The sequence below is a fragment of the Bos mutus genome, chromosome 12 (genome assembly GCF_027580195.1).
Source record: "Bos mutus isolate GX-2022 chromosome 12, NWIPB_WYAK_1.1, whole genome shotgun sequence".
Taxonomy (NCBI): domain Eukaryota; kingdom Metazoa; phylum Chordata; class Mammalia; order Artiodactyla; family Bovidae; genus Bos; species Bos mutus.
Genome location: NC_091628.1, coordinates 11,504,687 through 11,517,817, shown reverse-complemented (window position 1 = coordinate 11,517,817; position 13,131 = coordinate 11,504,687). Strand labels below are relative to the sequence as shown.

Genomic DNA, 13,131 nt, shown 5'->3' with positions numbered 1-13,131 from the left:
ACATGAATGCCTGTGGCTGATTCCTGTCGATGTGTGGCAGAAGCCAACACAATACTGTAAAGCAATTATCCTCCAATTAAAAATAAACTTTTTTTTTTTTTTAAAGAAAGCTATCGACAGACCACAGAAGCTGTTGGTGGAGGTGCAAGAAGTAGATGAAATGCTCACCAGAGCGATTTAAAACTGGTCAGATAAATGTGGGTCTTGAAAACACTCAGAAGAAACTCCTCCCTGCTGCCCTGTCTGTAGCCTTGCCTAGAAAGTGGACACTGGTAACCATCCCACTGTGCCGTTTACATCCACGAAGTCACCCTTACATGACTGCCTCTGTCAAATACCCTTGGAAGGAGGTGGTCTTTTAAAGTTTAATGTTCTCTCCCCTGTGGTGTATAAGCTTTTTTCTTTTTTAATTACAGTTGATTTACAATGCTGTGTTAGTTTCAGGTATATAGCCAAGTGATTTAGTCATGCGTGCATGCTCAGTTGCTTCAGTCGTGTCCGACTCTTTGTGACTCCACAGACTGTAGCCCCCCAGGCTTCTCTGTCCATGGGGATTCTCCAGGCAAGAATACTGGAGTGGGTTGCCATTCCCTTCTCCAGGAGATCGTCCCGACCCGGGGATCGAACCTGTATCTCCATGTCTCCTACATTGGCAGGAGGGTTCTTTACCACTAGTGCCACCTGGGAAGCCCCTATATATATGTGCATTATATATATGTGTGTGTGTGTATATATAGTAGGGTGTATCTCTTAATTCCAAACTCCTAATTTATCCCTCTGCCCTTTTCCCTTTGATAACCATAAGATTGCTTACTATGTCCATGTGTCTGTTTTGTAAATGAGTTCATTCATATCCCTTGTTTAGATTCCATAAGTAAGTCATATCATATGATACTGGTCTGACCTACTTCACTTAATGGTATGGTGGTTACAAAGGGGAGAAAAGCCAGCACAAAGACGGGAAGGCTAGAATCACACTGTCCCAGCAAGTGGTGGGGGGAGATAGAGGGATAGATGGAATCAGACAGGCGGCCAGTGGGGCCAACCCTGGTGGACATGGACCCCACCTCCCGACCCCTCCTCCACTGATTCCACTCGACTGAACCTGGGCATTTGTTATCCTCTTCTCTCTACTTTTTTGTATATTTGAAAATTTCCATAATAAATCATTTTTAAATTGTCTGATTATCATGGAACCAGATGTACCAAATTGTATTTAAGATGTACTTAAAAGGTATTTGTTGCTCCTAAAGTATCTCAAGTTTAAGTTATTTTGTTCAACTGAAGACCCTGATGGGATGGACACATGAATAGATACATGAATAGACAGCTGGAAGGATGGATGGTCAGATTGCTGCTAAAACAAAGGCTGGTTTTGGGGCCCTGGTCACTCAACTCCAGAGAGCACTTACCTGCCCAGTTCGAAAGTACCAACCCTTGCTGATTCCATCTCTGATTTTCCTTCTAAAGTCAGATCCCCGTGTCAAGTCAGACAAGATGCTTTTCTTTCCACCTCCTTTCGGATTACTGACATCCCTGAAAGATGCGAAGCCCTGACCTCAAGATGAATGGCTCCATAGCCTGTCACCAAACCCCCCAATGACCTATTTCTAAATAACAGGCTCTAGTTACATTGTAAATGTGGGTGTTTGCCTCTATTAGCATTTCCTGCTGTTGTCCATCCTGACCCCTTTTCCTTTAGGAAATTAATGGAGGTCTCACATTCACTCTATCCACGGTGAACCCCCACTTGTTCAACTCTTATTGTGTGCTACTAAAATTCAGCAACAACGGAACCTGCCGTGCCTTTTTTGTGGTTCTCAGAGGATCTGCTGTTATATGCTTATGTGAGGAGAGTGGGTTTTCAAACTCTTTGGGGTACGCGTTCCAGTGGGGCGCTGGAACGGGCTCATTCAGACCTGGCTGTGGCTTCCCTCCCCAACTCCATGTTCCGTGACACTAAACTGGCAGCTTGAAACCAGCTGGAGTACGTACACCACAAAGCCAGCACATTCTCCAAATCAAGATTTCTGCCCTCTCACCCCACAGAGCCAGTTGTAAAACATTTCCCAGGATAAAACAGGCTTTTTGCATGTATTACCCCATTTTCTCTCTACACTACCTCTTAATGTAAACGATTTGCTCATGAGAAAAGCCAAGCAAAACCAGCAAGTGACAGGACCAGACAGTAAAACATGCAGCCCAGTGCCAGTGCCCATGGTTCCAAACCAGGTCCTGCTCCCCTGGCACACCCACAGCCCCCCAGCCACCTCCTCCCCACCCTCCTAACTGTAGTTGGCTCTCTTTATTTTTGGCTGCACTGGGTCTTCATTGTGGCATGAGGGCTTTTCTCTAGTTGCAAGGCGTGGGATCTAGAGCATGTGGGCTTCTCTAGCTGCAGGGGGTGCTTAGCTGCCCCGTGGCATGTGGGATCTTAGTTCTCCGACCAGGGATCGAACCCACGATCCCTGTTTTGGAAGTGCAGAGTCTTAAACACTGGACTGCCAGGGAAGTACCTCTCCTTCTTTACTTCCCATCTTTCCCCTTCACTTTTTCCAACCAGATATTAAGAATAAGAAATAACAAGATAGAAGATAAAGTGGAAACGGGGCAGGCTATGGCTTTTTTTAAAGTAGACGACAAAGGTGGCATATAACCTAGACAGCAGCACTTGTCATGGGGTCTATTACTGATTAAGACCCTCACAAGCTAGCCTGGGGAGTTTCACAATATGCATTGAAAAGGGTGATTTTGGGCAGTGGTAACAATTAAAAAGCAGAGACATTACTTTGCTGACAAAAGCCCGTCTAGTCAAGGCTATGGTTTTTCCAGTAGTCATGTATGGATGTGAGAGTTGAACTATAAAGAAAACTGAGCACCAAAGAATTGATGCTTTTGAACTGTGGTGTTGGAGAAGACTCTTGAGAGTCCCCTGGACTGCAAGGAGATCCAACCAGTCCATCCTAAAAGAGATCAGTCCTGAATATTCATTGGAGGGACTGATGTTGAAGCTGAAACTCCAATACTTTGGCCACCTGATGCGAAGAGCTGACTCATTGGAAAAGACCCTGATGCTGGGAAAGATTGAAGGCGGGAGGAGAAGGGGACAACAGAGGATGAGATGGTTGGATGGCATCACCTACTTGATGTACATGAGTTTGAGTGAACTCCAGGAGTTGGTGATGGACAAGGAAGCCTGGTGTGCTGCAGTCCAGGGATGTTCCAAAGAGTCAAAGACGACTGAGCAACTGAACTGAACTGAATAATTATTCTAAAGACCAGCAGGATATTAGAAATGTAAAAAAGAATTATTTAGCAATAGATTATTTACATTCTAGATAGAGACTGTAGATAAGAGACCAGAAACCCAGAGCCTTGGGATTTATAATCTCTCTCTTAGCATGCATGTATGCATGCTAAGTCATGTCCGACTCTGTGCGACCCCATAGATGGCAGCTCACCAGGCTCCTCTGTTCCTGGGATTCTCCAGGAAAGAACACTGGAGTGGGTTGCCATTTCCTTCTTCATCTCTCTCCATAGATCTCTGAATTTTCTTTCTTGTTTCATTATCTGAACATCCAGGTGCCGTGAAAAATAGGAAGATGACCTATTAGAACCCCAACTTGGATTCTCCAGGCTGGCTCCCATTTTATATTATTACATATTGTATCAAAACCTTAAATTTGTCCTTCCTTATGAAATGTTACCTAAAGTCACTGAATGTCCATCTTTTCATAACTTTTCATATAACGATTCACAGTTTTTAATATGATTTATGAGGTAGGTTTAGCCTGGCTCTTTGGGTCAGGAAACACAGCCTCTGTATGGGGACGGTCCTGACCCAGGGCACTTGTGGACGGCTGGAGGAACTGGCTGTAGCTTGTGACTCAAGCTGGGTGATCTTAGAAGGAGCAACTGCCTCTTTGGGCTCAGAAGGCTCCAACCAACTACCTTGCAGAGAAACAAAAAAGAGATTCAAGCACTTACTAAAGAGGACAGCTTCCGTTTACAGGTGGCTGCAAGGCTACAATGAGGCGACATTTGCACTGCGTCACCCGTGAGGCAAGTAGGGGAGTGACTTGCCCCAAGTCACCCAGCTTGACTAGATGGGGCATCTCCAGCCAGCTTGAAAGGCGATGCCCATCTTCCTCCAAAACCTGTGTCCTTTCCTCAATGCCCTGGTCTCAGGTCACTGGGAATAGACTAGTGAAGAACCAGGAAGATGCTCCCAAAGAAAGCAATGGGTGGTCTCCCGTGACCCTCCCTCCAGCACAGCCACCCCATGCTCTGCAAGCTCTCCAGTTTCTGTCTTACCAGTTCCCAGGACAGAGCATGTCAACATCAGAATCAGATCCGAAAAGGGAGCTTACGTAAAATGTCTAGGGCCAGGCCCTCACTCAGATCAACTGCATCAGAATATGTGGAGGGAGTGCCCTAAATGCAGTATTTTTTAAACTTTCCTTAAGTAATTTTAACATGCAGCCAGGATGGAGAATCCCAGGGATGGGGGAGCCTGGTGGGCTGCCGTCTATGGGGTCGCACAGAGTCGGACATGACTGAAGCGACTTAGCAGCAGCAGCAGCAGGAAGGGGAACCATGGTCTCCAATTCACACACCATAGCCTCTTCCTGGGCCACACAGGTTCTTACATTTCCCAGCTCTGTCCCAGGCAATCAGATCTGAATCACCGAGTGTTGTCTTTTAAACCATATTACTCTACAGTTTACTGTGGGGTATTTTCACTTTGTTACTATGTTTTCATTAGTTAATTTATGGGATATAGTTTGATCATTATTATTTGTTGTTGTGTTGTTGAGTTGCTAAGCCATGTCCAGCTCTTTGTGACCCCATGGACTGCAGCATGCCAGGCTTCCCAGTTGTTCACCATCTCCTGGAGTTTGTGCAAATTCATGTCTGTTGAGTCAATGATGCTAACCATCTCATCCTCTGTTGCCCCCTTCTTCTCCTGCCCTCAATCTTCCCCAGCATCAGGGTCTTTCCTGATGAATCGGCTCTTTGCAGCAGGGGGCCAAAGTATTGGAACTTCAGCTTCAGCATCAGGGCTTCCAATGAATAATTCAGGGTTGATTTAAGATTGACTGATTTGATCTTGTTGTCCATGGGACTCTTAAGAATCTTTCCCAGGACCACAGTTCAAAAATATAAATTCTTCAGTGCTCAGCCTTCATTATGGTCCAACTCTCACATCTGTACATGACTACTGGAAAAAAAAATTGCTTTGACTATACAGGCCTTTGTCAGCAAAAGTGATGTCTCTGCTTTTTAATATGCTGTCTAGGTTTCTCATCACGTTTCTTCCAAGGAGCATCTTTTAATTTCATGGCTGCAGATACCATCTGCAGTGATTTTCAAGCCCAGGAAAAGAAAATCTGCCACTGTTTCCACATTTTCCCCTTCTATTTGCCATGAAGTGATGGGGCTGGATGCCATGATCTTAGTTTTCTGAATGTTGAGTTTTAAGCCAGCTTTTTCACTCTCCTCTTTCACTGATAATTAAACAGGAAAAAAAAAAAATCTCTGCGAGGGGCCTAGCGTTGGTTTCTTAGCCTCCCCACCTGATGGCCACAGGCACCTGGTGGGGAGTCACTGAACACAGCGCTGTTTCCTGCGGGCTGATGGAGCACACAGGCGTCAGAAGTCTCAGGAGAAGCGCTGGCCAGAGCTCCTATTGTTTAAAAGGAAATTCCTCGAGGCCCAGCGGAAAGCCTCCTACACTGGAGAATCCATCGGAAGCCCACATCCTCGTAGGCGTCCCCAGCAAGGCAGTATGAGAGACAAAGATAGTAACAATGCCTGAGGACACTCAAAGGGTACTGTGTGGGGGCCGTTGCGAGTGCTTTGCACATAACTCATTAAGTCCCACTGCAGCTAAGTCTGTGAGTCAGAGGGGTATGTAAGTGACAGCAACAAAGAGGGATCTAGGGTACTACAGCCCACAGACCTTCATCTCAAAGCAACATGGGTTTTTATACCATAGTGGAATAGTGGGCTGAAAGCAGTGACTGGGAGTATGGATACCTATTTTCTATGAGAAAATAAACAGCCTCCACTTGAAAGACCCGCATAATGGGTGGAGATCTCAGTTAAGGTCAAGAGAAAAGGAAATGCTGAGGGCAGAGACGGAAGATGTGTTGAACTATGATAACCATATCTCTTGACATACCTATCATAACTATGATAACCGTAACTATGATAAATCTTGTGCGTCCCTTGGATTCTACAAGAGATCGAACAAGTCAGTCCTAAAAGAAATCAACCCTGAATATTCACTGGAAGGACTGATGCAGAAGCTGAAGCTCCAAAACATTTGGCCACCTCAAGAGCTGACTCACTGGAAAAGATTCTGATGCTGGGAAAGTCTGAGGCAGGAGAAGGGGGTGACAGAGGATGAGATGGTTGGATGGCATCACCGACTCAATGGACACGGGTTTGAGCAAACTCTGGGAGATAGTGCAGGACAGGGAAGCCTGCTGTGCTGCAGTCCCTGGGATGGCAAAAAGTCAGACCCCACTTAGCGACTGAACAACAAAGGTTAACCGAGGTGTGGAATATTCCCAGAGGGAAAGTTGTATAGAATAAAAGGAAGAGGCACAGAGGGAAGCCCAAGGAGAACACAATGAGGATGAGAGTCTGGTTCAGAACAAGCCAGAGGGGTTATGCCTTAAGTGGTCACTATGAAATGGGCCACAGCTCGGTCAAGAGGATTAGTCCCGACAGATCCTTGGTGGATTAGGATAGGGTGAGGATGGGTGAGCTGGCTTTCAGAATTCAGCAATGGTCCAGACAGGAGTCCTTTTAAAGGCAGTCTTAGCTTCTGATAATTAGAAAATCTCCAACCAGTCCGAAGTCAGCTGTGGGAACTGATGATATGGCTGCAGATTCAGAGGCTCCTGAGCCAAGGCTAACACATAATCCAACTCAGGTGATACAAAGACTTTAGCAACTTGAAGATAAAGTTCACTTAATCACAATTTGTATGGTGTGTGTGCTCAGCCATGTTCAACTCTTTGTGACCCCATGGACTGTAGCCCACCGGGCTCCTCTGTCCATGGGGTTTTTCAGGCAAGAACACTGGAGTGTGTTGCCATTTCCTCCTCCAGAGACCTTCCTGACCCAGGGATTGAAACTGTCTCCTGCATTGGCAGGCAGATTCTTTACTACTGAGCCACCTGGGAATTTTAGAACTAGCACCCACACGTTCAGAAGGAAGGGGATAGAGCTAGTAGGTACGCTATTAGTAATTAAAATCATTTTCACAAACTGTTAAGAACGAAAGCTATTAATGAGATCATACAATCTATTTCATAGCTAAAAACTTACCAGACCTCATTATGTTGTAGCCACGCGTTCCGGGAAACAAACTCACTCAGAAGGACAATGCAGATGATGAAGTGCAGTTCAAGGCAGAGTCTCCTCTTAGCCAAGGACCCTGACCAGTTTTTGTGAAAACCTTATATACCCTAAGTGTATGTGCCCAAACCCACCTCCCCAAAATTCCCTGAAACCAGTCTGAACAAAGGAAGAGAAAGATACAATCAAAGTTAACCTGTGATTCATATGCCTTAAGCCTAGGTAGTTAACAGTGGACAATTATCAATAGGCCTGTGGTCATACCTCAATAAGCATAATAGAACTTATGATTCTATACAGATAATTAGGGTGTTCTTTTAGGCAATGGAGAGTCTAGGTATGAGCCCTGGGGTTCTTCCATCCGGGGGGCCTGGTTTTCCAGTTGGTATGTCTTTTCCACAGATATTGGGCGTATAGCTCAAAGTTCATAGTCCAGCCCATGATGGAGTCCTGCTTTCAAGATGGAGCCTGTTCTGTTTCCTCCTTCAATTAACTTCTCAGAGGAGTCACCAGGCACTGAAATCCATTGTAATTGTTAAGTTTTGTAGCTACTTAAATCTACAATGTCCAAACATTTTTATTCCACAACATATTGAAAAACTGGAGCCACTCAGTCATCTACTAACAATTCTTACCTCAAGGCCTTGAGCCTGTTAAGTCCTCCTGGAAAAGTTCTTCCCACTAATATCTGATCAGCAAAGCTGTCCAAATGTCATCCCACTAGAAATGCTTTCTTGGCCTACCGTACTTAAAAACAGTAAACCGTTCATCACATACTTAGTGAAGAATAATATATACACACTATCTCAAACTAATTACATGGTCTGTCTTCAGTTAACTGCTGTTTATCTGATTACCTTTCAATTTTTGAGAGGGGAAAAATATGTATTAAAATCTGCAATTGTAATTTGGTATTTCTATTTCTCTCTTCAGCACTCTATTCTTGCTTGATATAAACTAAGGTATAAGTAAGTGCATGTAAGTCAACAGTAGACATACCTTCTCATTTTTATTGAGATGACTAAGGTAACAATTTCAGGTGTACAACACAATTCACTGTATGTACACACTGCTATATGATCATCATAGCAAGTCCAGTTAACACGTATCACTACAGTTAAAAATTTTTCTATTTTTTACCATTTATAGTGTTAAATTTGTATTTTTATCAATGTATATATAATTCCTCTTTGTTGCTGTATTCTGCATTAAATTCTATTCAAACTATTACTCCATCTTTATACTGGTTCATATTATATTAGCTTCTATCTCCATGCTTTTATTTCAAGTGTATAAACAATTTTAATACAATCTAAGAATCTGAGTTTAACCCATTTATTGTCATCAGTGGTCCATCAGAATTTTTCATTCACTGTAATCTGTTCCTCTTTTTCTGCTTCCCACTAGATAAATTTTTTTATATTTTTAGTTTTTAATAATCATATTCATGTTTGTGGATAGTGAAAAATTCATCAATTTCTTAATCTTTTCAATGTCTGTAACGTCCTCTTAAAGCATTTCAGCTCTTACTTTGAAGAAGGCTGAGCGCCGAAGAATTAATGCTTTTGAACTGTGGTGTTGGAGAAGACTCTTGAGAGTCCCTTGGACTGCAAGGAGATCCAACCAGTCCATCCCAAAGGGGATCAGTCCTGGGTGTTCTTTGGAAGGACTGATGCTAAAGCTGAAACTCCAATACTTTGGCCACCTCATGAGAAGAGTTGACTCATTGGAAAAGACTCTGATGCTGGGAGGGATTGGGGGCAGGAGAAGAAGAGGACGACAGAGGATGAGATGGCTGGATGGCATCACTGACTCGATGGACGTGAGTCTCAGTGAACTCTGGGAGTTGGTGATGGACGGGGAGGCCTGGCGTGCTGCGATTCATGGGGTCGCAAAGAGTCGGACACGACTGAGCGATTGATCTGATCTGATACCTCTAGCCCTGATGGTAATGCCTAGAATTTTGTTACATTAAAAACAGGTTGGTAACAGTCAACTCTGCAAAGTTACTTGATCACTCTTCTCACTGTATCTCTAGAAGCATCTTCCTGATTTTGTTACCTCTTAATATTGTTCCAAAAGTATTTTCTACTAGGACCTTTCTAAGGCAAATCTGAGGTTTAAATGACTAAGGATATTTTTAAATGCTGTCGTATTCTAATGCTAATTTGCTTGGATATACAATTTTAAGCTCAAAGTAACTTTTCTTCAATCCTTAAAAAGCCTTTCATCTTCTTACATTCAATAATGCTTTTCAGAAACCTGATTTTTATTCACAGTAATTATCACTACCTGACACTATATAATAATTTGTTTGCTCTCCCCCTACTAAAACACAAACTCCATGAAAATAAGGACACTTTTGTTCACTACTGTGTCTGTCATACCTGGAACGATGTCTGACACACAAAAGATGCTCAATAAAACACAGACTGGATTATATATAGCTTTTTACCCTGTAGGCTCTGCCTGCTAAATCCATTCCTCAAGAAAGAAACCAGGAAATTTCCTAGCAGTCCAGTGTTGAGGATACTCTGTGCTTCCACTGCAGGGGCAAAGGTTCCACCCCCGGTCAGGGAATAAAACCCACAAGCCGCTATGTGACAGGGCCAAAAAAGGAAGAAACCTAAAGTCAAATTCTGAAGTCATGACACAATCACGCGAATCTTTGCCTTTTCCTATCTGTTCTGATAAACCTGGCAAGTTCAAAGGACTTTTCACGCTGAGACTAGAGATCTCACTAAGTACTTGGCTCTCAGATGCATCTCCTTTAGGTTTATCATTATTCTCCTTTAGCTTTCCAAAACTAAAAGATCCTCTGCCAAACTTAGGATAGGGTGGAGGGACGCGACTGAGAGACACGATACACAACCCTTACTAAAAAGGATCCCTACCCACATTCCAGGTTCACAATGCTTACACTCAAAATGGGGTGGAAGTAAATAGATACAATCTCTATACACAGAGGAACACACCACTGGGTCTCACTAATCCCAGCGTCACTCTCTTCCTGCCTTCCACACTGTAAACCTAACTTCCCACGTCTCCACTACCCACCCTACATAACTCAGAAGCTCCAACGATCTCAATGGGATCCTTTTTAAAGACTGCTGTTGAAAGTGCAATTTCCACATAAATTATTTATTAACTGGCATCTTTTAAAGAAATGGCATCTTACTGACAGTAACATGAAAAACTACATGTTTCCCAGGCTATTTAGTGACAAAGATAGCCTACTTCTAATATTATTAAAACACTAAAAAGAAGCCAAACTGTTGTGGCACTAATATTGGTAGGTGGTTATTTTTTTTTTAAATAAACTTGTAAAACTATGATAATTTTGTATTCTGTCAAAGAAAAACATTTTGCAAAAATATTTTGATAGTGTAAAGCAATAAAAAAAACACAAATAAGCAATTTTGGTGGTGTGAAGCAATAACACAAACACAAGTACAAAATAATTTATTACAGCATTATACAGGTTGGCATTATTTTACAGTGAATTCTTTTCTCTCAACAATTATGAATCTAAATATATACTTAGCATGAAGGAAAACAATTTTAATTAGAACAGTTTCTCTAAATCTTTTGAATTTATATTTGTCTTAAAAGGAAGTATTAATGTTACAGACATATTTATATGGTTCTGAAAAGAACACATTCAATGATACTATTACTGTTTTCTGTACAAGATAGAACAAAAGCTGCTGCTGCTACTGCTAAGTTGCTTCAGTCGTGTCCGACTCTGCGACCCCATAGACGGCAGCCCAACAGGCTTCCCCGTCACTGGGATTCTCCAGGCAAGAACACTGGAGTGGGTTGCCATTTCCTCACCTGCTAAATATTGCTCAACAACACTATGTTTTAATAGTTACACTGTTGCAGGGAGGAAGCCAATCCTGACTCCATGTTGGAAATGGTTTCTTTGACTTGCTTCTGTTATTATGATCACACTTAATGGCTTGGCTGGAGGACCCTGGCCTTGTGCTTGCCTATAAACTAAAGTGCCTTTCTTCAGAACCCTGTCACCTGCAGAGGGCAGAAGGGAGAAATTAACACATCCCCTGACTGAAGCTTGCCATTATGAAAGATGTTTGCAAGACTAACAGTCTTTTTACTTTGCTTCCTCACCTCCTCCCATCTCTGATCTATAAAAGAACCTGGCATCCAGACCCTGTCAGATGGTTATTTGGAGGCACTGGCCTGCCGTCTTCTCGGTCAGCTGCTTTCCAGATAGTCTCTTCCTTGTCTCAACAGCTCGTCTCTGGGATTCACTGCCCTGTCGTGTGGCAAGCAGAGTGAGCTTGGACTCGGTACCAAAACTAGTTGATGTCTAGATTCTCACTGTGGTGATATTAAAATGTATTTAATAGTCAATGTATAGCTATAAGAGTAAGACTATCTCACTGAAATCTGTCTTCTGCCCCGTCACGCCCTCCTGAAGCACACCACTCATATATAGACTACTTAAACTCCCTGGGGACACACAAACCGATTTAGTCAAAAAAGCATAGCTCTGGCCTGTGGGTTAAGACTGACCTAGATATGCAACAAAGTCACTACTGAACTTCCATGGGTAAGAGGCAAACGGATCCCCACACCCTGAAGCATCAACATACAGCTGCAGTACCCTTATTCAACACACAATAGCGTTTTCATGGACACTAAGAAGAAAATGGTACAAGGTGGACAAAGTATCACACTAAAGTTAAGCTTTAAGTAAGTATTTGCCAAAAGGAGTTCCATACCATTTCTGACATACAGTTAATACTTGAATATTGATGTGCTTTAAAAAGCAAACAGACAATAACAAAACAAACCAAGAAGGGATCAAAACATAAAATTCTGAAATGAAACCTGAATCTAAAGAAAATAATACAGTGGAGCTGGATTCAACTTAGGTTAATTAGGAAATTATCATCGTTACAATATGAAGTGACAGCAACCATCACAATGTTGATAAGTGAAAAATTTAAGACAACTGTACAAGAACAAACAGGTAATTTTAACAGATTTTTATGTAAAGTGGCAAAGTCAGATGATACCCATTACAGCTGACCTTTGCGCAAAGCAACAGTTAGGTGCTCTGACCCTCCGTGTAGTCAAAAATACACATACACTAATAGTCTGCCGCCTGTGCACACACAGTTCCTCCCTACGTGGGTTCTGCATCAGATTCAACCAACCGCAGACGACAGAGTAAGGTAGTATTTACTATAGAAAGAATCAACATATTAAGTGGATCCTTGCAATTCAAACCCATGTTGTTCAAAGGTCAACGGTATTTCATTTCTTATCTATATTAAAGTACAAAATGGAAGAGAAACCTTAACCTGAATTCAGCTTTGAGTCTAAGAGAAGTCAACTTTCTAGAGGATTTCAAGTTTCATTTGCCAAGACATCACAGTTGGCTGTGTGGTTCCGAGCCGCGCCGTGACTGCCGACTTCGCTGAGAGCGGGCAGGAAAGCAGAAGTGAAGGGAAGCAGCCTGTGACACGCCATCCTGTACTCCTCATACTGGGAGTTGCAGCTCCCAAAGCTGCCATCGAGCAGAGCCTCAGAAACCTTTATTAAAGTCTATTAAACAAGGAAAAAAAGAAAACTATTCAAAAAATAGTCTGGTTAATAATCACCTTAATCAAAAGATGCAGTTTGTTAATTAAGCAACAGAAAATCAACAAGGCCTCACTCTAAGATACCTTCTTGCTATCCATAACAAGTAATCACCACAAAAAGGAACATTTAAAAAAATCAATTCTA

The 13,131-nt window shown here is 42.6% G+C and overlaps 1 protein-coding gene across 5 annotated transcripts in view; it reads right to left on the bottom strand.

The window, feature by feature from the left end:
• Positions 1–10,817: 10,817 nt before the first annotated feature.
• The window catches only part of NAA16 (N-alpha-acetyltransferase 16, NatA auxiliary subunit), a 64,919-nt gene continuing 62,605 nt past the window's right edge, over positions 10,818–13,131 (bottom strand). For all 5 annotated transcript variants that reach the window (XM_070380232.1, XM_070380233.1, XM_070380234.1 and 2 more), the window contains one exon: positions 10,818–12,948. In XM_070380232.1, the coding sequence (XP_070236333.1) occupies positions 12,751–12,948 (198 nt within the window). In that variant the 3' untranslated portion in view covers positions 10,818–12,750. The remainder of the gene's footprint in view (positions 12,949–13,131) is intronic.